This window comes from Brassica napus, chromosome A2 (assembly GCF_020379485.1).
Source record: "Brassica napus cultivar Da-Ae chromosome A2, Da-Ae, whole genome shotgun sequence".
Lineage (NCBI taxonomy): Eukaryota > Viridiplantae > Streptophyta > Magnoliopsida > Brassicales > Brassicaceae > Brassica > Brassica napus.
Window position 1 is genome coordinate 14,723,190 of NC_063435.1, and position 26,269 is coordinate 14,749,458.

The 26,269-nt window shown below is 33.5% G+C and overlaps 2 protein-coding genes and 1 pseudogene across 2 annotated transcripts; 2 read left to right on the forward strand and 1 right to left on the reverse strand.

Annotated features, from left to right (window-relative positions):
• Positions 1-6,604: 6,604 nt before the first annotated feature.
• Positions 6,605-7,257, reverse strand: LOC125584291. Its single transcript, XM_048752585.1, has 2 exons — positions 6,755-7,257; positions 6,605-6,701 (listed from the first exon to the last, which is right to left on the reverse strand). Exons 1-2 carry the CDS (start codon positions 7,255-7,257, stop codon positions 6,605-6,607), a joined length of 600 nt encoding a protein of 199 aa, XP_048608542.1.
• Positions 7,258-16,509: 9,252 nt separating this feature from the next.
• On the forward strand, positions 16,510-18,459 carry LOC106412719 (probable methyltransferase At1g29790). Its single transcript, XM_013853626.3, has one exon. The coding sequence runs from the start codon at positions 16,636-16,638 to the stop codon at positions 18,058-18,060; it is 1,425 nt and encodes a 474-aa protein (XP_013709080.2). The 5' UTR covers positions 16,510-16,635; the 3' UTR covers positions 18,061-18,459.
• A 904-nt stretch (positions 18,460-19,363) lies between these two features.
• LOC125584292 lies at positions 19,364-22,537 on the forward strand (annotated as a pseudogene).
• Positions 22,538-26,269: the final 3,732 nt, after the last annotated feature.

Below are 26,269 nucleotides of genomic sequence, written 5' to 3' on the forward strand. Positions count from 1 at the left end.
GACGTCATGCTGTGAAAGTTCGGCTAAGAAAGGTAACCCTAATTGTGATTTTGTACTTTTTAATCGTTAGTTATATACATATATATCAAATAAGAGATTAATGTTAAGTTTATGAAAAATTTACTATTATTATGTATATATACTTATGTGTTAATTATGTATTCTCAGTTAGGATATGAAATCACCAGTGATGAAAAGTTGAGGGACATTTTCTCAAGATTCAGGGAGTTAACTAAGCAGAAAAAGGTTTTGATTTTCTATGTTATATCTTCTAATGTACACATATATTTGATACATTGATAGGGATACCATGCGACCTAATTTTTTTTAATTAAATGTTGATTTCAGTTTGTTAATTTCTTCTTTCAGAGAATCACAGACGCTGATCTTAATGCATTAATGGTGCTGTACGGTGATGAAATCTCATCAAAGATATCGGAAGGAACGGTTCTGGACGAACCAATCTCTCAGATATCATCTGTCGTATAAATATGTAAACGCGGTGTGTTTTTGTGTAATAAGATGATATAGATATCATCAAATGGTATTTGATTTATATGCATGCATATGTGTTGTTGTAATGAATAATAAATAATCTGTACTATAGTTTAATCTGACCAACCGTGCGGGCATTATATCAATTTTTATGTATTTAATTTATGATTAATGATGTTTTTAGTTATTTTGTAAGTTATGTAAGTCATTTTTCATTTGATAATTTTATATAAAATAGACTATTTTCTATTGTATTTTTTTTATAAGTAATACCATCTAGTATATTTTGTATATAATACATATATCTTTTAAATACAACAGGCTAGGATATGCTATATGTTTTCACTTAATTTTATATGAAACAAAATTTGCTTTATATGCCAAATAATTCTAACATTTGCAACACTTACCAAACAATTAATTAATTAATCTAATACTTAAAACATAGAATATTTTATAGATTCTATGATTGACCATATTTTTAAACTCTTTATATATTTCATTAATTATAAATTAAATTATTAAATATATATTTTTTTAAATTCAATAAGGTTTTGCTAATCATATTTATTTGCAAATTACTTAACACATTAAGTTAAAATATCTAATTTAATATTTAAATATTCCATTGTAAGCATGATTTTTATCAACTTTGCAAATTATTTTTTATTAATTGATATAATATTAAAAAATTGTATTAAAGTAAAAACGAATATGTAACATCTAAATTAGTTTTTTTTCTCTTATAGTACTTTCAATTTTTATTTATTTAGGAAGATTTTTTGGTAGTGTTTTTTCAACTGCCACATGAATTTCCCTTCATGTTTCCAGTCACTCGCTGAAATAAATCAACATGTTTCAAACTTTATAGGCAGATTCTTAAAGGGTGAATTTCAATTTTTTCACAAATTTGATACTACTTTTCAAAGTTACTTTTAAAAGTTAACCATTTTCATAGATACTTTAAATATGTGATCAAAAAGACTAAACTAATCTCTTTAAGTCATTTATAAGTGTATAAGAATAATTTATAAAATATTAATAAAAGTATATAAATCCAACCACAACCCGTAAATATTAAATCCTAAATAATAATGGGAAGTTTACTCAAACATAATATATTTTAGGACAATTGACTAGAACCGTAAATCTTTTTTTTTATTACTGGCATTTTTTAAATACCAAGCGTGCCCATTTTTTACGTTATAAAAAACATATTTACAAGAATTCCATTACTTTTCGCTGCCACGTAAGCAAAAACCCGGCGCCACATAGGAATTTGGTTTCGTGATTTCATTAAGCCAGCCGTAAATCACTGCATACGTCGTTACAGCTGATTTATTGCTACGTGTCGGCTGGATTAATAAATGCGGCTGGATTTAGAGGAAATGGCTGACTTAAGAACATAAGTCAGTCCTCCAGTACGGCTGATTTACAGAAATGTGGCTGATTTATGGGATAACGGCTGACTTACAGACACAAGTTACGGCTGACTTATACATCGGCGGTTTGATTTCTAGAAAATTCGGCTGAGTTGTAGTTAAGAAATGGCTGAGTTATGTTTCCCTGGCTGAGTTAATGAACATCGACGGGCTGAGTTATGTTTCCATCCAGAGTTGATGTTCCTAAAGAACAAACTGATAGAAATAAAATGAATGAACCTAGGGTTCAGTTAAAGAGGGAGAGGCCAGCGGGTTCTAAAGATAAAAATCTCCGAAAGAAAAAGAAATTGAATGAGCAAAATAGTAAGGTTCCAGAAGAACCTGATACTGAAAAATGTCTGAAAGAAAATATAGATAAATATGATCCAGATGACGAGAAGGGAACAGAAAAGTATGGGATTTCCATCAACTACACGAGAGATGAAAAGTTATTGATCAGAAATAAGATAAAAGATGTTGATGGAATGTTCTCTTTTTCTGTGTCCAAAGAGATCGATCATGAAGATGATGATCCCGATCCAAAGTCCATTTTGGAATGTCAAAAAAAAAAAAATGATTGGGAGGAGTGGAAGAAGGCCATTCAAATGGAATTACTCTCCCTGAATAAAAGAAATGTCTTTGGACCTATAGTCATAACGCCTGAGAATATAAATCATGTTGGGGATAAGAGGGTATTCGTGAGAAAAATAAATGAGAAAAATGAAGTAACACGATATAAAGCCCGATTAGTTGCCCGAGGTTTTTCTCAGAGACCGGGAATTGATTATGAGGAAACTTATTATCCGGTAATGGATGCAATTATATTTAGATTTTTGATGAGCCTAACGGCGTCTAAAAATCTTGAGATGCATCTCATGGACGTTGTGACTGCATATTAGTATGGATCGTTGGATAACAATATATATATGAAGCTCCATGAGGGATTGAAAATACCTGAAGCATTGAAAGAAAAATCTAGGGAGATTTGTTCGGTCAAGTTACAGCGATCACTATACAGATTAAAGCAATCTGGACGCATGTGGTACAATCGCTTAAGTGAATATCTTTTGAGTAAAGGATATGTGAATAATGCGATATGTCCATGCGTTTTTATAAAGAAATCGTCATCTGGCTTTGTGATCATTGCTGTATATGTAGATGACTTCAACATAATTGGAACTCAAAAGGAGGTTAATGATGCTCGAACTCATATGAAAGAAGAGTTCAAAATGAAAGATCTCGTCAAGACAAAGTTTTGTCTTGGGCTCCAGATAGAGCATCTCCAAGAAAGAATATTTGTGCATCAATCAAATTATACGAAAAGATTATTGAAATGCTTTTATATGGATAAAGCGACTCCTTTGAGTACTCCAATGGTTGGTCGAACTCTCGATGTTGACAAAGATCCTTTTAACTCCTAAAGTACCTTATATGAGTGCTATCAGTGGGCTTTTGTATCTTGCAAACTGTACCAGACCTGATATTGCCTTTGCTACTAACCTTCTGGCAAGATATAGTTCTGCTCCTACTCGCAGGCACTGGGACAGAATAAAGCGTGTATTCCATTACCTCCAAGGTACAGTTGATTTAGAGTTAATGTATTGTAGAAAACCCGAGTTTGGTATGGTTGGTTTTTCAGATGCATGATACTTATCAGATCCTCATAAGGCTCGATCGCAAACCGGCTATGTTTTTACAATTGGTGGAACCGCGATCTCTTGGTGGTCCCAGAAACAAACTCTGGTTGCGACTTCTTCGAATCATGCAGAAACTATTGCGCTTCACGAAGCATGTCGAGAATGTGTGTGGCTTCGATCAATGAGTCACCACATACAAGAATCAAGCGGAATAGTCAACGCCGACGAAAATATTTGAAGACAATTCGGCTTGTGTCGCTCAACTCAAAGAAGGCTACATTAATAGTGACAGAACAAAGCACATCCCTCCAAAATTTTTCTCGTACATATGGGAACTCGAGAAAAATAAAGAAGTGGACATCGAGTATATACGGTCATGCGACAATTCAGCTGACTTGTTTACAAAAGCTCTTCCGACTACAACATTTCAAATACACGTATACGGTATCGGAAATGGGCATTTGGGTGATCTGGGAAGAAAAATTTGTGTCCATTATTCTCAGGGGGAGATTACGGTAGTGTACTCTTTTTTTCTTGTCATGATTTTTGTTCCAATGAAATTTTTCCATGATTAGATTTTTAACGAGGCACTACGTAATACAAAATAGATAAGTAAGGGGAAGTGTTGGATAATACTTATCTAATTAAAAAGATAAGGTCAGATATGTTGGATAATACTTATCTATTTAGAAAGATAAGGTCTATCTTTAATTTTGTCTTTTACTAAAGTCGGTTAGTTTTACCGACTTGAAGTCTCTATAAATAGGATCATATGAACTGAATAATAATCATCATTTACACTTCACTACTTCCTCTGTCACTCCATCCACTATCTCTCTCGTAATATACACAAATATATATATATATATAATAAAACACTCAACTCTCTTTCTCTCACGTTCAATCTCTCTCTCTCTCCTTTTGCCACCAAACACAAAGAAATAATATAGTTCCACTTTTATATTATACAACACTTTGTTATTTTTGTCGGATTTTCCTAAATATTTTAGAAAATTGTATATTCTTTTTTTCTAAAGTGGATATTCGTAAAACGTAAAATCATTTTATTGAGACGAAAAAGATTATGTCATATTCCTTAAACTATTTAAATGTAAAATTTGACTAAGATTTAAGTTTTGTTTTACATTAACTATCCTCAATAGATTTATTTAACTGTAATCGACTAGGATAAATATAAATTTTTTACTAAGAAAACCCAAAAGTCAATCATTATTTGAAGTGTAATAAAATATTTAATTTGCTCCATTTTAAATGCTATTTTGGGGTTTAAAAGGTATGGTAAAGAAATAGAGATTCGAAATCAATAACTTCGACAAAAAACAAAAATCATTTTAGCAGTTCGTACCTGTATATTTGCAGTTTTATTAAGTTAACCTTACCATTCATTTTTCCTATAATGGTTATTATATAACTCAAAATTGAAATAATCTGGGAAATTAGATCGGAACAGAACAACACATGTAGTATATGTTTGTAAGAAAAGATTTTGCTATCTTATGAATCAGACGATATACTTTCAGTACGAGTAATAGAGCAATGGAGAACTCTGTGAATCTACTTTTCAGTTTCATCAGCTCTTTCAGTTCGTTCAGTTGAAAGTTTCGACCATGCTCCTGAATCATTGAAACTAGGTTCTTACAATCGGTGCCAAAAACCTGGCACGTCGATAACTGTAGCATGTACTCCATTGCCCGTGAAAGGGCCTTAAGCTCCGAGTGAAGTGGTGAGATTCTTCTTCGTTGGTTCATTCCTCCCATTAACTGAATTCCTCCTCCTCTTGAATTTATCTGTGTCCATCCATAACCACTGAAAAGTACGTCAGGAGACTATGATCCATCTATCATACATCTTTCAGAGATTCATACATGTTCATGATGTTGCATTTCCGCTGGTACTTCTTGTTTCTGATTAGATTCAAACCAAGCATGGCACTCTGATTCAGCGTATCAGACAGTTTCCAATTGGTCGCTGTCTATCTTTCTGAATAAATTATCATTTCTCGCTTTCCAAATGTGCCAAATAATCCAAGGGTGTGAATCTCTATCCAATTCAGAATCTTCAATATCATTTTTCGATATAATAAATAGTTTATATTTGTGAATTGGCTGGCACTGGGAAATACAAATGGTGGGGTTGGGGTACCTGCTAAAGCCAATGTTTGTAAAGCTGGCATGCCTTCAAAGATGGCTTAGTTTATATTTTCTTCATCTACTCCACATCTAGGACAATGATTGTCGCATCGCACATGACGATGACTTAGGTTACTTGTCATTACTTATTGTCCCGAGATCATTTGCCAAATAGAATGTCTGATTTTTGGTTAAGATTTTATCTTCCAACCAAAGGTTTGGAGCTTTGTGATACTAGTATCTAGCTGTGTCTCCATGATTTCCCTGTTAAGCAGGTTTGTTGCTACTTAGTATCCAGATTTAACAGTGTACATACCATTCTTTGTTGCAATATTCATCATGCTGATGTCCTTGATTTATGGCCAAAGACTGGATCAAAGGGATATCCTCCAGATTGACGTAATTTTCTAAAAGCTCAGAGTTCCATCTATTAGGGCTCCCTATTAATAGCTTACTTATTGGCATCATTGAATGAACCACGGGTGCAATAGACATAGCTGGTCTTGCCGGTATCGTTGGAATCCAAAGGACTTCCCAAATTCTAATATCATGTCGAGAATGTACTTTTTGTCTAATTCCTAATGTAACTAATGGATTTTCTGCCATTATGCTCGTCCATCCATACGAGGAATTGTTAGTCTTGTTTAGTCGCAAAGGAAAACTACATCTGAAGTATTTTCCCCTCAAGACTCTTGCTAATAAGGAATCAGGGAACTGCATTAGTCCCCACAACTTCTTGCCTAGTAGGGCAAGATTGAATTCATGGATCATCTTGAATCTTATTCATCCCTCTTCCCTCGACCTGCAAAGCTTTTTCTTTTTTGTCCAATGAATACCTATTTTAGGTGGATTCAAACTCCACCAAAACTGTGTAATGACACTAGTTAGATTCTCACAAGTCTCAAGCGGCAGTAGAAGAGTTGACATTACGTATGTAGGTAGAGCTAGCAGTATAGAATTTATCAGCACTTCCTTTCCTCTCCTCGATAACCACCAACCTGTCCAACCATGAACCCAATTTTGTAATCGTTCTTTTAGGAATGCAAATAACTTATCTTTTGAGGCACTGATGTCCTCTGGGATTCCAAGATAAGATCTCATCCCTCCTTCATTTGCAATTCCAGTTGAGGCTTTAACTTCTTCCTTCACATGTTCGGATATCTTCTTACCAAAGAGTAAAAATGATTTTTCATAGTTAATACACTGGCTAGAGGCTATCCCATATGTCTCAAGAGCTTTCATGGCTTCATCACATTCACAAGGATCCGCCTTACAGAAGAACAAACTATCATCAACAACAAGAAGGTATGATACCGGGGGGCTAGTGCGTGAGACACACATTCCTGTTATATTGTCTTGATTCTCCGCGTGATTAAGAAGGCTAACAAGCGCTTCCATGCATAGAATAAATATGTAAGGAGACAAAAGATCTCCTTTGCGCAATTTCCTCACAGGGGTTATATTTCCTCTCGGTTGGCCATTGAAAAGGATATGGTACTTCACCGACGATACACATCGTGTTATCCATTCAATCCATAAGTCTGAGAATCCCATTTTCTTCATAACGCACTTATAAATTTCCATTCAAAATGGCCATAAGCTTTACTCATATCTATCTTTATTGCCATACACATATTTCTTCCGTCGGGGTCTGTCTGGAGAGCGTTAAACATCTCATGTGCAATCAAAACATTATCAGTTATCTGTCTTCTGGCAGCAAAGGCTGACTGGATTTCAGATATCTGGTTCTGTAACACCTTCTTTAATCTTTGGCATGACGTTAGATATTATCTTGTAGCTCGCATTGCAAAGACTACTGATAGGTCAAAATTTTGACATTTCATTCGGCTTTTCTTTATTCGAGATGAGACAAATGTTGGCGTCGTTGAGTCAATTAGCCATTATTCCATCAAAAATGAATATATTAACCATACTAGTTAAGTCATTTTTCACAATGTCCCAGTTTTTTTGATAGAATAAGGTTGTTAGACCATTGGTCGAGAGGTCTTTTCTGGGTGCATATCAAACAAGCTAGCTTAACCTCCCATTCTGAAACAAGAGTCATAAGATCCTCATTCAGCCGGTCTGATATTATCGTTATAACATTTTCCAAGGCTTCATCATTGAGCTCAAGATTGGAAGATCCAAAAGGTCTTTAAGTAAAGCAATAGCTACTAATTTTTCCTCATCTTCCACAAGAATCCCAGCGAAATCTAGAAGACCTGTGATTTTATTGCTGGCTCTTATTTGTTTAGTAATAGCCTGGAAGAACTTGGTATTCAGTCTCGTTATCTAAGCCAAAATATTATGCTCTTCTGCTTCCAAAACGTTCTTCTACGTTAAGAGCATCAGTCAGTTCTTCTAATGCTGCTCCTATTTATCCAGTTGTGGCCTCATCATCCGAATTAAGGATATCCACCTTTTCTTTTAGATCTTCGACTAGTTTCACAACATTTATGTCCTTTTTTCTTTTCCACTTTCCTAGTGCGTTCATGCAGCTCGTTATATGATCCATTATATTTGCATCAAGAGAGGGGTCTGAAGAGTTCTATCCCTTTACAATTATTTTTTGTATTTCTTCACTATCAAGCCAGTGTTTATCAAATTTGAAAGCTATTATTTTCCTGATAAGTGTGGATATGATATTGAAAATATCGGACGATGATCTGATCCCCACATATGGAGGTATTGTACTTTGGAATGTGGAATGTGGAAACTTTTCATGCCAATCTTCGTTCTCAAGGGTATAATTAAGACGACACCGAACATTGCCGCAGGTCTTTTTGCCAGCCCATGACAATTGATTCCGTGTATATGGGAATTCAAGCATACCACAATCTGATATCATTTGATTAAACAAAAGAAATGAAGTATCATATCGTCTTTTTCCTCCTTCTATCTCATGGTGTCTTGTTATTTCATTCAAGTCTCCAGTCATAAACCAAAAACCATCCCTAGTTGTGGCAAAATGCGTAAGACGTTTCCAAACCTAATATCTTCTTTCTAAACAGGATTCCCATAAACGAATGCCATGTGAACATTTATTCCATTAATAACTGCTTTTACATCAGTCATTCGTTATTCAAAAATAAAATACCAACTTGAAATTCATCCATAAAAATCAAAGCTAAGCCACCGCTTTGGCCAAGTGGCTCAACGGTAAACAATTTATTAAAACCTAAGTCTGCATGAATGTTTGTAACAACGGACTCCTATGCTTTTGACACATTTCTGTGAGGCGCCGAACGGTGAGGTCGTTCCCTATCATTCGAAAATTTCAGCTAAGTGTCTTCATCGATGAAATTGGGGCGGATGTTTGGCATCCACCATACCTCTTTTCTGAGTGATTGAACTATCTTTGGCTTCCGTGAAACTGTGGCTTGCAGCTTGCTGCTGTCTGTCCCCTTCGAACTCGAGTAACACTATCTCCTTGTGCTGATGTCTTTGCGTTGAGTTAACCTTACCATTAAAAGAGCTCGACAATATCACTTTATATTTAATAGGTAATGTATTTATGATTAACTAGGTAAGGAACCCATGCGATATCGCACGGGAACTCATTTTATAAAAATAAATTTTTGCTACATTTTATATAGTTGCAATTGGAAAAAATATATGTGTTTCAAATATCTTACATAAATGCTATATTATGATAATATTAAAATATATATGTTTTATTTATAGATTAGCTGTAATAAAATTACAAATATGTATAAATTTCAAATAAGATATATGTCTAATCATTAATTAAATTTATAGCCTCATTTACAAAGCTAAGAGATCTTCTTTGATAATAATTTGTTTGAAACCATATAAAAATGTATGTACGGTAAAAAAATGATTACATGGTACAGTTACAATGTTTAGAATTAGGAAAAACATAGTTATAGTTAGGAATGAATATTTATTTATAAATGGAAAAGATAAGTCATATTCTAAAACGAGAGTTGTGTTAGTTCGGTAGTATAAATTACAGTTTCATTAAAAAAAATGAAAGTTGGTTGATTAAGTAGTAGAAGCTATTTTTAGATTTCTTAAAAAATATAGGATATAAAAAATTATCGTACATAAAATTGAATAATTAAGAAAAAATAAATACATCCACAGACTATTTTTCAAAAAAAATGAAAAGATATATCTTTAGATATTTATTTAGACTATTTAAAAGTACAATAAATAGCATAACCAGCTAATAAAATAAACATCCATTGAAACATATACAAATTTAAAGATGAAAATATACATTTTTAAATATATATTTTTTATTCTGGTATTATTAGTAATTATATTATTATTTTGGGGTTGATAATGATTGGATCACACATGAAATCACCTTTTTAAAAACGTATTTGACAAATAAAATATTCTTGTTTCATGTTTATATATGTTTCTTTAAAATCTCGATGATCGTTTAAAAAATTGATCTTTTGTTTATATCTACTGTTTATTTGTTTCTTATTGTTATTTGCTAATACCTACAACTTCTATATAGAGAATTGAGGATTACAATGGTTAACAACTAAAAACTGCAATAGTTAACCAATAGTTATAATGATTACCACCAAAGGTGCAATGGTTCTTTATTAAAGTCTTACCAAAAATATTTGTTACCAATAGTTCGAAGGATTAGCATTAAAAGTTGCAATGGTCACTGCTAAAATCAACCAATACCAATAATTGCAATAGTTTATCATAGTTGCAATGGGCCATCACCAAAAACATATAGTATTATGACAATAATTTAATTATGCAGAAAACTAAATTACCTGAATACTTTAAGACAAATTTAAAGATTCTTTGAATGTACATAAAATATGTGTGAAATAAATGAAAAGGCAAATCCTTATAAACTTATATAACTTTTAGGATAAAAAGACACATCTTTAAACATGTTAATGACCTCTTAGATAACAGTACAATGTTTATGATGAAACAATACATTCTTTCACATTTTATTTTTATTTCTATTACTAAACCTAAATATATTTCATATTTTGACAAGGTAAAAACACAGAAATTAGTTCTTCAGAATGAAAAGATTTATAAAAACACCTAATCATAACCAACAATTTTTTACATATTATAATAGAAAATTTTATAAATGTATCAAAAAATTATTCAACTTATTCTGGACCTAAAAATATATTCAATCATGTTTTGAACCTTAAAAATATTTACATTATTTATTTCCAAATTTTTTGTATCAAATATTTCATAATTAATATATATTTATTTATTTCCATTTGTATCAATTGCTAATGCACACATATTGAAATTTGTATGTGTGTTTTAATTTATTATCGTTAACTACTTTTATTAAAAAAAATATTTTACACTTTGTATAATTTATAATTTTGTATAATATATCTTATTTTTGTTTTCAAAGGAGTATATGTGTCACAAAAGATAGAAAAACATATCCTTAAGCTTTCCATAGAATATAAAAACTTATAATATAAGTGAAATTGAGAAAATAAAACAAAAACATATCAGTAAGAAGTATTTTAAATGAAAAAGACACATAGAAACATATCAATGTCCATAACTCTTTATATAGAGGATTAAAGGTTGCAATGGCTGGTTAACACCAAAAGTTGCGATGATTTATCACCAAAAGGCTACTAATACCAACAATTGCATTAGTTCATCACTAAATTATATCTACCAACAGTTACAATATTTCATTTAAGAAGTTGTAACTGTTCCACTAAACACTTGCAATGATTCACTCAAATCGCTAATTATCTTCTCTAATTTACGTGTAATATTGATGTACTAAATAAATAGCACATACAACAGGCCGATGCATAAAATAAAAATGTTTTAACCATACAATTATTAAGATGAAAATACACATTTTAATTGACAATTTCTTTTAAACTCATGCACTTCTTAAGATTAAAAAAACACATTTTAATCATTATTTTGCTAGTCTGGGCTTGAGTTTCGGTCAAAGTTATTTACATGGTAGATCGTAACAAATGATCGGTTCACCCATTTACATTAATCGGAAGGTATTCTAAATTCGGATCACGCAGTTTGGTAGCAAGTCCGCTCTATAACACTAAGTTTGTTCTTCCCGTACCGATCGTTAAGATATATCAAAAAAAAAAACATGCAATTCTTAGGAAGATAGACATGTTGTAAGATAATAAGATTTATGCATATATAAAAACATAAAACATTTTTCTTACCGCTTGAATACCAAATTTTTTTTAATTATGAACATACACATATTAGACAAGAAATAACACCTAAAAAATTACACAATTTATAGGATAGTTAAATATATATTTAGACATTTTAAAACCTATTCATTTTAAGGATTAAAAGATACATCATTAAATTCTCTTGAAAATATCATTTTTCTGATGAAATACACATTTTAAATAGTTTATCGGTACTTTCTAGTAACCAAACTTAAGCATTGCACTGGTCACATTGCAATAATTTATTAATAGTTTCATTTTTAAATGGACGTTTTTTTCTGATAATATAATGAATTATATACTTTACATTAAAAAGTGTTTGGTATATTACGCATGAACTCTAAACCATATTATTTGGTCTAAGTTCCATTATCAAATATGCATAAACAAATATAGAATCATACTTACTTTTTTTTAGTTATTTATCGATTAAGTAGTTATCCTTATATGCTACTAAATGATGTTGTCGGGTATCTATCTGATATACCACAATAGAAAAAAGTCGTTCTTATAAAAAACTATATTTAAAGTGTCATTTCCAGTTTAATCAATATAGAGTAAATATTAAAAAAAAATATAAGACACGCAAAATAACCTTCTTTGTTGAAGAATATAATGGAATAATGGATCTTTGATGATGCAGAAATGTATTAGACACTTTTGGTATTTTTGAAGGCAAATCTATTCTACTGAAAATTAAATGTGAATTATTAAAATTTTGATTTACGTTTACCGAACGTTTGCTCATTAGATAAATGGAAAATACAAGATATACTGATTCAAGAAATAAAAAACTTGTGATGACAAAAAAAAAAAACTTGTTTGACGACTCCCCAACAAGTACGATCATAAGGCGATCTTACAAAAAGTAACCGTTTATTCTTCGGTGGCTGTGTCCGCCAGATCTCTTTATTCAATTGCTTCACATTTCTTTCCACATCATGACTAGCATGCAAATGGCCAAGACGATGTTGCACTGGGAGACTTGGGGATTGTATTCCTCTGGCTTTTCCAATTGCGGCAAAAATGGTGAATTTCATTTGATCTTGCCATTGATAAATTTGTGGCGACCTCCATATTGGCGTTTGATGTTGGTTTCCGTTTTCGATAAGATTTTTCTCTCCTCATGGGAGAGCATTTTTCCGGCACAAAATCTCCAATTCCAGTGGTTTATTGAAGGTGTTTGTCCGCCAAATTTCAAGTTTGACGGTTTACGTCCGGCGGTTTGACGTTCTGTTTCGATTTCAATCGAACAGATTATAATACCGGCATGGCCACCACTGTTGAAGATGGTGTTGTTTTATGAACCATTCACTGGGCTTTTGTACTCACCAGCAACCAACCCTAGTAGTTTAGCTAAGCTATTTGGGTTGCTTACGTATGGGTGTATTGGATGGACGGTTCGTCCTAAGTTCGCAAGGTCTAAGGAAGAATTATCTACGGCTTCTCGGCTTTGGCTTGAGTTCTTACGGCTCTTTAGCAATAACAAGATGCGATTGTGGAATATTAGTGATACATTGGCAGATTTGTGTTGGCAAATCATATTGATAGTCCCGTTTTTCTTACGGCAATTGTACGATTATAGCCTCTTGTGTGCTCAACACATAGTTCTTTCACGCACTAAAAAAGGCGCAATAGGAATGACAGTGGCATTCAAGAGTTTTGAATTCGGGATGATGATGACTGCTTCTATGCCTATTAGTATGCTTTGGTCGGAATCACGTCGAGCATGGCAAGATAGATGGTGTTCGAGACAAATCAAGATCAATTCAAAGGTTCTTTTATCATCAAATACGTTGATACGGCGGACTAATTAATATCAACATTGAACAAGAAAATAAAATTCTTATAAAGCACACAACTTTTCAACATTGTTTGGGTTTGCTATTATTAATTTTTTTTTATTCACCATTTTATTTGATTAGTGAAAATTATGCTTTGAAAAGGCATAGACATTGGATTATTTATAGATTTTCAAAAATTTGTTTGAAGAGTCACATCTTTTGAATTAAAAGGTTGTGTCTTTTTGTAATAATACTTATATGAAGAGTCACAACTTTTCAATATAAATGATCACATTTTTTCAATATAAATAGTTACTTTTAAATAAAAAGACACAACTTTTAATTGTTGAAAAAACACAACCTTTCAACATAAGTGGAATTCACAACCTTTGGAATTAATTGGGATTGCTATTATTAGTAGATAAGTTTCTAAGAAAAGCGTTTAGTTTCATTAAATGCCAAACATGGGAACAGGATATATTTTGGGTGCAGTATGAGAAAAACAATTCCCATCGTGCTGATTTCACCTTCGACAAGTTTTTTTAGTATGGAATGAGCCTTGGACTGTTATTCAGGCCCACATATATAAGTACAATACAACACTTATGATTAATAATTCTGTGTAGTGTATTATACATTGCACTTCACTAAAAATAGTGAAAGTGGTAGTGGATGAGAGAGACGCTCGAATCTTGAAGGATGGTCGGTCCAGTAACAATTCGCATCTTATTCACTGCGTTAATCCTCACCCTATATTTTTTGGCAATGATAAAACTAGATAACATATGTTTTCGATTTATGTATAGAAATATACTCTTTTATTTAAAAAATCTAATCACTAAATCAAAATTTAAATTCAAATATATATATATATATATATATAATTTCTAACTAACATTATTTTGAGAATTTTCTCTTTTTGAAAAAAAAAATGTGTGTTTATTGCTATTATATGGTATTTTTCTTTATAGACTTTGACTAGATTTTTAACTAGATTTTGACCCGCGCTTAGAAAGCGTGAGTTTTTCTTTAGATTGTAAACAAAGTTTTTGAATTAGTATTTTGGAATTGGTATACATGATTATGTTACAAAGTCATTATATCGAAGACGGGCATTTATTTAAAATGATATAACTTATAAATTAGTTTATATAAGATTTTGTATGTACATTTTTATATAAATTTTTTATTAAGCCTGACATTTTATCGGATCCGAAAAACTAACCAAAGCCGACCCGGAAAGATAGTTTTGGTTTGGGTCCGGGTTCATGGCAAAGTACATATTTGATTATTTCTTCAACCCACTGTCTCTGTTTGATTATGAGTCCTATCCGAGACCCAATTGGGTATCCAAAGTACATGGTTTGTGCATATTAGCTCTATTTGGGTATTTCATATTTGTATTTGGTATTTCGAATATGTTTTCAGTATTATGAATAGTTTCTTAAGTTTCGGATCCAAGTGTTTTATTATAGTTTCGAGTTTCACATAAAATTTTAATTTTTTATAAATATTTTGGGTATTAGAAAATGTTTTTAGGTATCTTCCATTTCTTAGGTCAGATTTATGTAAAATGTTGTTTTTTTTTTGGAATTCAAATATTTTTTCAGGTACTTGTTTGTGTTTTCATGTATTTTTTGTGTGTTTTAGTATTTTTGGATTTTCGGGTACTTCAAGTGTTTTTCGAGTTCTAAAAATCTTAAACCAATTCGGACCCGTTACATACCCAAAAGTTATAGGTATTTAAATTATGGATCCGGACTCCAAAGGAATCAATCTGAATCCGAACCGAAATTTTTTAAATATCTAGTTATGTCCAAATGTTTAGGATCCGAAAACCTAAACCCGAAAGGAATCAATCCATACCCGACCATAAGAGTCGATGCCCAAATATCTAATTATGTCCAAATATTATATTATGTGTTCATTTTATAAGAATTATATTTGTTGAACTCGTGAGACTTATGATTTACTTGGTGGATTTTGGTAAATTTAATAGTATAGATTGAATATTAACATGAGACAGCGAATGAGCTTTTTCATAATATAGAACAAAAGTATAGAAATGATGTAGTCTAATGTTACATAGTTGTTGGATTAACGATTGATATAGTTTATTTATATTGGATTAAAGTTTATTTATATTGAGTAAAATGAGTTATATATGGATCTATATGTCTTATATCATTTTTGTGTAGCAAATGATATGGTATGTTGTATAATTTTGTCATGTACAAAAAGATGTGGTTTAATAAATTATTGTTAGAAAAAATTTATGTGATTTATTGTTAGTCAAATATTATGGTAAAACTAAAAATATTGTTAGTTAATGAAAGGGTCCAACAACCTTTTATAAGTAGATTTTTTAGGACTTCTTCCATTTTAATAGTATAGATATATAGTGATAAATATGTATAGTTATATTCATATTTGTGTATTTATAAGCTTTCAACATCTGTTTCTTCAAGCAGAACGTATAAAAGTGATAATAGTTTTGGGTGAATCTCCTGTAATAGAGAATTTTGAACTAGTTGTTAATTAATATTATCTTGATAAGCTGATTCAAGTGGCTGTGATCCACATGAATCGGCTTTCTCATTACTTGCTTCTAAGTTCTCCCTTTTAGTTTATTAATTTCCTCCTTAGATCCTGCAACTTTTCTAGGGTTTTGGCCTTCTACCGTCGTCGGATTTCATACAAACTTCACAAGTCTCCATGTGCATTTAAAGCTTGTGGTTTAAGTATGTTGACATTATATAATCTCCCAAGGATTAAATTAAGCTAATTCCACTAATCCCTAGGTAAACGTCAAGATAACATAAAGATGAAGTTAAAGTCCATACCTCTGCAACCAGATTTGAGTTTATAATCTTGTAATGTTGTTCAAGAACCAGTTTTGGGGTTTGTGTTGATATTGTGTGTTGTACAGAGCTTGAAGGATGGTGAAGGCGAATGTATTATCGAAAATTAGAGGTTTCAGTGGCGTCAACAGACCCATCTATGTCTTGGCTGGTTTGGCATTTCTCATCTCAGTAGCTACTCTGGCTAAGTTCAACTACATCACACCGCTAAGGTTCTCTGGTCGGTTCTGTAATAATCATGGAAGCTTTGACGGCGACAACTATATCCTGGGAAGCCAAATGAGAAAGACGATAGAATCCGCCATCTTCAAAATCCACCAAGAAATGGATGATCTCAAGGCCTTAGAAGCTAATTCTTCTGCTCCACCATCTGATTCATCAGCTTCAGGATCCATGTTTAGGCATGTAGCTTTCCTTGCAGATGTTCTTTCACTGATTCAGTCAGTTCATATGGAGTTGCCTTCCTTGGAAGAAGTGGATCATCCGTTGAAGCAGAGGAACGGTGACCCCGGCGAGCATTTCATGAGGGAAGAGATCAAGAAATACATAAAGATCAAACCTAACCGGCTTGGAAAGCAGAACTTCATGGGAGCTAATGGAACGTTCACTTCGATAGGGCACGCTTGCTTCGCCATGAAGAAAGATCTAGAAGAGTATATGGACTATGACGTGGGGGAGATCTGCAACGACGACTGGAGACTAGCTCAGAAGCTTATGGTTCACGGTTGCGATCCGTTGCCTAGAAGACGGTGTTTCTCCCGTGCACCGCAGCTATATTACAAACCGTTTCCGATCAACGAGTCTTTGTGGAAGCTTCCGGATAACCGGAACGTCAGATGGGGACAGTATAAATGCAAGAACTTTACTTGTCTTGCAAGCAACACGACAGCAAGAAAAGGGTTCTTCAAATGCACTGATTGCTTCAACCTCACGCATCACGAGTTGCCGAGATGGGTTAACCGAGGAGAACTCGATCTAGAGACAAACCAAACTGCTGATTTCTCGATACAAGAAGTACTTGAAATCAAACCGGGAGAGATTAGGATCGGTTTGGACTTCAGCGTTGGCACGGGGACTTTCGCAGCGAGGATGAGAGAAAGTAACGTCACCATTGTAACAGCAACAATCAACCTAGGAGCTCCATTCAACGAGATGATCTCTCTGCGTGGTTTAGTCCCATTGTACTTAACTGTGAACCAACGGTTACCTTTCTTCGACAGCACGCTTGATATGATTCACACGACGAGGTTTCTTGATGGATGGATCGATCTGATACTTCTGGATTTCGTGCTGTTTGATTGGGACAGGGTTTTAAGACCAGGTGGGTTGTTGTGGATAGATAGTTTCTTTTGTCTGAAAGAGGATTTGGGTGATTACATGGAGGCGTTTAAAGCTTTGAGGTATAGGAGACATAAGTGGGTTGTGGTGCCTAAGAGAGATAAAGATGATAAAGAAGTTTTCTTCTCTGCTGTGTTAGAGAAACCCCCAAGACCCTTTAGATGATTCAATCATTGCCTAATGCTTTGTGTTATTGTTCTTCTTACAGATAAAAGGTGTTTTACATATCTGACATTATATTTGTAATAAAAAACACTAAGAAGATGTTATTCTCGTTCATGTATTTTAATTGATTTGTAAACCCACATGTGATTTACAAATCAAACTAAAATTTCTTAAATTACAAATCTAACGCATGGATTTTAATTAGTATTATTACTTATAAATCCAAATATTTTTAATGGGATTTCTTTGAGTAGCTTGGATTAAATAGATCTAGTAAAATTGTTTTTAATACAAGAAGAAAGTATTCTTGGAACTGCTGTTCTTTCAAATTGTTTTACATAAGTTTGGTTTTTCATTTAGTGTCAAAACGGGTCACCTCGTTGGAAGTTTATCCATCTACAAATTAACTTATTGTAAAGCTATGGAAACTATAAAGGAGTTGATGATGGTCCAAAAACCCATCAAGTTGAATGAGGAAAATTTCGGACATTACCCCTGTTCGTTTATCAAACGCCGCGTCTAACGTCCGCGTCTAACGTCCACGTCTCGGTTTAGCTATGTATTTCCGTTGCTTTAAAAACAAGATTGTAGAGAAACCATTAAGCCGATGTTAATTATAAGAGACGCATCGTTAGATTTCGGATGTTAATTGATCGCTAAAAATTTTAGCGGTAATTACGACTCACGGCGGCGACTATTTTTACAGTTACGGCTAGATTCAGTGTCTATTGCAGTTGACGCTAGATTCTTGAGGACAAAGTATTCGGAGTCGTTGACGATAGATTCAGCGTCTATCAAAAGAACATGGCTATTGGAAGGCACAAATGAGACACATCATGCGTGGAATCGATGAATCCTCTGCAGAAACCCTTTTGGTCGTTTTGTGACGCCATAAATGCTGGGAACTGCAGATAAACTATATGTATTCCATCTGTTTTATAATAAGTGTATTCTAACATTTTTTTCTTGTTATAATAAAATATCACTTTACAGTTTCAATGCAAATTATACTTACTTTCAGCTAAAAATTATTGCAAAATGCATTGATTTTATAAATAATTTTATTTATCTCAAATACTATTGGTCAAAAATATGTAATTAATAACAACTTGTATATATTTCAGCAACTTTTTTAATCCGTGTGAAAAATGTCATTGTGACACTTATTCAGAAACAGAGGAAGTATTTCTTTAAAATGTAGTCTCATAACACTATGTTTTGAGATTTTTACCTCATAATATACCCGACTTTGAAATATGTGGGATTTTAATCAAGGTTTGCTTAAAATGAAACTTTGAAGAAAATGCACGTTGTCAAGAATATGAACTCACTGCCTCCAATGCCCGAGGATGGGGATACATGGTCTGTGATGCCGAACTGGGTATTACCAACAAGATCCTTCTTAGAGTTTGTCATGTTTTCAAGGTGCTTGCTTGCTTGTTATAACCCATTTCATTGATCATCTCAACCAGACACTCACTGGAAAAAAACTGAGTACTTAGTTAGAGAGTGTTTGTCTTGTGTTGTAGGATGCTTGTGGATTCTTTGGATGCACAAATATATGAAGAGCATCATCAAACAAACCGTTGTTATCTGAGTTTGACCAAAGTAAGAAACTCGCTCTTTCTTCTGCCAAACAGATCTATCCATGTGGGTTTTGATTTTTAGTTTTGTCACATTTCTATTCATGGTTACTAGAGCTTATAGTGAAAGTATAGGCTTACCACAACGCGAGACGCAATGTCTACACTCTACATAGATCTTGGGACTGGTTTGATGTAGGAATAACCACAAACAGAAAGACCGGAGAAGGCAAATGTGGGTGAAGTGGTTTGAATACTTAACTCCGACAACAATGGACGAGGATCTTACAGAGGAAGCATGCAGACTCAGAAGACCATCGTGTGCATCACTGGCTATGGCCAAGGACGAGAGAGACCGTGTGGCCAGGTTCAATAGAGAAAGAGAAGCAAAGTATGAATGTAGAGAAAGAGGAGAAGAAGAAGAAATGTAAAGTTAAGCTGAATAGAATGAGAAGTAAAAATCATCGCCAGAAAGTCATCAGAAAAATATGTAAAACCACCACCTGAAGATGCTTAAAAGAACAGGTTAAAGATTTATTTTTCTTAGGTCATAAGATTTGTTTCGTTCATTGGTATAAAAATGTCTCAAGTCTCAATCATTTATCCTCTCTCTCTCGCATCTCTCTTCGACAGCTTTAACTCTCAGGCGGTGAGCTTAAGGAAGAAGAAAGAGAGAAGATGTAAGCTGGAAACACTGAGAAGGCTGAGTAATCGCACGTTCTTGAGATCAATCTCATCTCGGCGCAAGGACTTAAGGAACCGACAGGGAAGCTCCGACAATTTCAAACTTATGCATCCGTCTATGATGATTCTTCCAGGTTACTTTGGAGTTCCTCTTCAGCAAAACTTCTGGCATTTCTATCGAGATCTGTTCTGTTGGTTACCTGCGAACATCTGCTCGGAACCGTATGTTTCCTCCTGAGTAATTTCCTACCAACCACCACCTTTAAAGTTCCATCTCTCGTCGTGCTTCAGATCCGTCGTTCTTCTGGAAATTTCCACGGTTTTCTTAACATTGCGGCCTGGTGAATTGGTGATCGACGCTTCTGAGCTCCCCGCTGATTTCTTTAAGTCCGTTCAAGAAAAAGGGGTTGAGAGTCATCGGGAACAAAAGATGATAAAATCCAGATCTGTTGTCAGTTTCGATGACCAAGGCGGTAGTTCGAAAGATAATTCGTTATCTGGATCTGTAAATTTCTCATACGTTGGTACGGACTTAATGTGGTCTTCTCCTCTTCCGTCTCCCCTTAGAGACTGGAACGCAATTCGAAATCAGGCGGGATAGAATCAGGTGAGATCGTCATCGGACGGCGGAGGATTGATGTGTTGTTGCTTGATGAAATCGTCGGGCATGATACCGGGAAGTTGATGGACGGCTGAGATCTCTCCACGTTTGAGAAGTCATTTTGGTTTTTTTTTTTTTGGGATTTTAATGAAACAAACCCTCAACTATAGGCCCATCTGTTTTTTAACCCTTAAGTATTATAATAATGAAATAATTCCTTAACTAAAAACTGTTAGAAAATTTAACTTTCTGTCAATGGAAATGTTAAACCCAAAAACAATTGTTGTAATGCCAATTAAATGAACAAAACGACGAGGCATATGGATTTATTACAAAAAAACGGCAAGCCTTTTTTATTAAAAGCAAAATGAAGTTTGGCTGTCACTAAACCACAATAAAAAAAAACATCGGTTTGAAGACCAAGAAAAATCAGATATCAAAAACCCTAAATTTCAAAAGGTTACGGCAAGTATGATACAGGTCTCAAAATAATTGGTGTAGGCGACAAAGACAGTTTGTTAGTACGATTTCAAAGACGAGTGTTCCTTACTCACCATTCTCTGTAATCAACTAAGATTTTGAGATTTCTACTTCATCTAGGTTTAAGATGATAAGGTAAATCAAATTCATTTCTTGGTTTTTGTATGTCAACATTAGTTTCAACAAAAACTGATCTGTATCACAAAATATATGATCAAAACTTAGAAGCAAACAAAATAATAACATACTGAGCTTTTCTTTGTTTGTATGCAGGACCAGCTTTTTCGATTATATGTGGATGGATACTGGACCTTAGAAAGTTTATATATTGGTGGTGATATAAGGCGGTGCAAGGTAGAGTTCGAAAATCCAAGTTTATCAATGTTAGTTGATATGGTTCAGAATGAAGGGTTTGAAGATAATATGAAGAAGTTTTCATATTTCCCATCTGAAGAAGACAATAATCGGAAGGAATTGTCTTGTGATGTTGATGTTGTAGAAATGATTAATTGCACTCATGAGTTGGAATGTAGGAATCTATATGTTGTTAGGGATGATGATCCATATTTGGAAGATGTGCTTGTTGGAGAAGAGGAAGAGGAAGAGGAAGAAGAACCTGAAGATGAACATACTGATTTTTATCGTGATGATTATGCTGAGACTGATGATTCAGATGATGATGGCCAGAAAGTTTCTTTTTTTGTTGGTCAAGCGTTTCTCTCCAAAGAAAGTTGCAAGAAAACGATTGAGAAGTATGCTATCAAAGAGAAGGTCAATATTCGTTTTCAAAAATCTGAAAGTAAGAAAGTAGCGGCAGCATGTGTACAAGATTGTTGTAGTTGGAGGATATATGCCTCAGTAAACAGCCGGTCAACTAATATGGTTGTGAGATCATACAACTGCACTCACACTTGTTATTCAACAGGTGTAGTCAAATTATATAGCGCACCTAAGATAGCCGCTGATTTTTTGAACGAGTTTAGGACTAATCAAAATTTGTGTGCAGATCTAGGGCTGTTCAATATGGTAAAACCGAACCGTTCCAAACCGAATCGAAATAGACAATATGGTTTGATTTTGGTATATACCATATAAACCGAATGGATATAATTTTATAAAAACCGTAGGATTTGGATATGGTTTGGTATATAACCGATTAAACCGAACAAAACCGATTAAAATTAGAAACATGTAAATATGTATCTATTTTATAACAATACATGAAATCTATTTGTTACATAAGTTAAATTTGTGTTAATAACTATTACCATAATTTAATTGTAATAAAAAAACCTTAATTTATAAAACACTTGAACTATAATTAAATAACAATACATCGTAATTCAGACATCTTATTTTCTAAGTCTTCTTTTTTTATCTTTTTGCTTTATTTTAGTATTCACTAAATTAATGTGAATATTATAAATTTGATGAACAATAATTAATGGAAAATTTTCACAACTTTTTTCTTATCTATAAACAAACAAAGCTTCGTGTTCAATCAAAAAAGCATGACTTTAATGAACACTAAATATGGAAGAGTGGAAAAACTTTTATTTCATGTTTTTGTTTTGTTTCATATTTTTATTTTCAAAATATCAAGCTTTGATTTTAATTATAGATTTGATTATTTTATTCGATGGTAGAAGCATTTTTACTTTTTTGTTCATTTATTTGAACATGTAATATATTTTTAATAAATGAATGTGTTGACAATATGACTCTAAAATTCATATAATACGATCTCAAACTAAATAATTATGTTTTTTGGTATAAAACCGAATAAACCGAAAACCGACGGTATATAAATCGAACCGAACCGAAGTAAATATGGATTTAGAATGGTAGTTATATTTTACTAGCCGAAATACCGAAAACCGAAAAAACTGAACCGATATCCGGATTGAACACCTCTATGCAGATCAGATGATGCAAAGGTTGCTAATCCAAGGTCTTCGGGTTCCTAAAACAAAATGTCAGAGTGCAAGACAAATTATGTTACACACAATTAGTGATGAATATGCTGAGCAGTTTACAAGGATGTTTGATTATGTAGAAGAGCTTCGTGAGTCAAATCCTGGTTCAACTGTGATATTAGGGACAAAAGATAAGGTTTTTGACAAGTTTTACACATGCTCTGAAGCTCAGAAAACTGGATGGAAAAGTGCATGTAGACGTGTTATTCATTTGGATGGAACATTTCTTAAAGGACGGATGAAAGGACAACTGTTAAGTGCTGTGGGAAGAGATCCAAATGACCAAATATTTATCATTGCATGGGCTATCGTTTCTGTAGAGAACAAAGTCAACTGGGAGTGGTTCATGACATTGCTTCAAGAAAATTTAGATTTAGAGCTTGGAAATGGACTTGCACTATCATCGGATCAGCAAAAAGGGCTTCAAAGGTGTCCTTCCTTACGCAGAGCATAGAATGTGTGCTAGACATATATGGTCCAACTTGAGGAAAAGACACGGTGAGTCAGGAAATCTGCATGGTTTATTTTGGAAGTGTGCAAGAGCATACAATAAGCAAGTTTTTGACAGAAGACTTGAGAAGATGAAGAGTGCAAGACCTGAGGCTTATGAAGAAGTGAAGAGAAGCGGGTTCTAACTGGTCAAGGTATTAAAATTCAAGTTTATTTTTCTGCCATTTATTTGTTTCATAAGTGTTTCACTTCTCTAACCATAATCTGTTTTTTTTTTCTTATTGTAGAGCATTTTTTTAATGATTTTACAAAGTCTGCTGCTGTAGAAAACAATTATAGTGAGTCATATAATGCTGTGTTAAAAGACGCTCGACGCAAACCAGTGATCGCATTACTAGAGGCCATAAGAAGACATGTTATGTCCAGTAATTTGCTAAAGATTAAAGAGATGCATAATGCTACAGGGCTGATCACACCGAAGGCAAAATCAGTTATAGAAAAGCGAAAAAAGAATCTTAAGTGGTGTTATCCACTTGCTTCAGGAAGAGGTTGGTATGAGGTGGACCATGGGAGAAATAAGTATCGGGTTTATGTTCGAGGTGATGTTTCTTGTACTTGCAGAGCGTATGATGTGAGTGGTATACCGTGTTGCCATATAATGTCTGCTATGTGGACTGAATATGGAGAAACAAAGCTACCAGAAACTGTTGTCTCTGATTGGTATTCAGTTGAGAAGTGGAAACAATGTTATAGTTCACGGCTTCGTCATGTGAATGGAATGCAATTGTGGAAAACTCACACTGATGTTGTAGTTATGCCTCCTCCGGACAGGATCATGCCAGGAAGACCAAAGAACAATGATAGAATCCGTGAGCCAGCTGAAGCTCTTCCATCCCAGGTTCTATCTACACGTGAAAAAATTCAAATGGTATTTGCATTTACTACACATTTACTCTGTTTTACACTGAGTAGTATCAATTGACATTATCATCTTCTGGTCTCTATTTGCGTTTACAGACCTGCAGTAATTGTCAAGAAGTCGGACACAATATACGCTCATGCAAGCATGAAGCCGTGTCTAAACCACCTAAGAGACCTCAAGGAAGACCGAGCAAAAAGCATAAGATAATGGTAGAAGAAGACGTTATCACTCAGCCAACACAATCCTCCATAGTTTCTTAGAAGATGATACAAACGTTTCTTTTCTTACGTTATGCCTTTTGATGATGTCAGTTTGTCTTGGTGAAACTATGTTACACTTTATGATGCTCTGTTTTTTTTGGTATACAATGTGATGTTCTGTTTTAATGATAAAATTATGCTAGTTTGATCTATGTTGTTGATAAAACAAAAGATAATGGTTTAAGGAGATGTTTTTTAAATGAGAATATTTAGTTTTATAACTCGTTTTCAGCTTATTCAAGTTCAATAGTTTTATTAATCTTATAAAAAATTGAAAGTTTGTTCGTAGAAACTAAGGAATGACAATGATAATGCTTGTTCACGTTCAAGTCTTAAATTTAAGAATTAAAGATTTTTTTTCTTAGGTTAGTTGTGATCATGTCCGTCTCAAACATATAATGGGCCATGTGCTATACAAATTTTGAGGCTCATTTCTTCATACAAATATGCTTGGTTGTGATGATGATTGTCGCACACTCTGTTTTCTGAAAGTGTGTGTGTGTGTTTTTTTTTTGGTAATCGTGTGTTTTTTTTTACTAAAGATTAAGACACCTTGTTGTTTTACTTGTAGAATTTTGACAACATGTTGTTTTGTTACAATAAAACAACACTTTCTTATTGTTGACGGAAGCTGTCTAGGGATTAAACGTTCTTAAAAGTAAAGGGTTAATTATACTAACAGACTTTAGTTCAGAGGTTGTCTTATTGGATGACCGGCTAGGTTCAGGGTTTGTTTTATTAAATTCCCTTTTTTTTTTGGTCAAAGTCATTTTGGTTTCTTAAAGCACACATCTTGGGCACCTGCACTGCACCCCACCCCTAAATCATACGTCGTCGTAAGGAATTTCCAGCGATTATTAGTCTTCTTAACAAATTCTAAAATTTCTTGTTGCTGCTATGAAACATAAAATTTCTTCTTGTTGCTAAGAAACATAAAGTTCATTTCTTTTTGTCAAATCATTTCGTTTGTGAACTCTGAATAATTTGTTTCAGTATGAGTGAGAAGAGATATCATATATCATGACTCTCTATTTATTCGTCTTAAGAACAAACCATATATTTTTTAAGCAAAAAAAAACCCCATATATTTTTGAATTTGTTAACTGCAGCCTTTTTCCGAAACAAGTACTTAGGTTGAAGCAATCATGATATCTTTACTTGCCTATGGTGTATCGTTCTTTCATGCATGTTTTTATCATCTTCACCAGCTGAACTGGGGTCAACTTTTAAATAGATTTCATTGCCAGTGGATC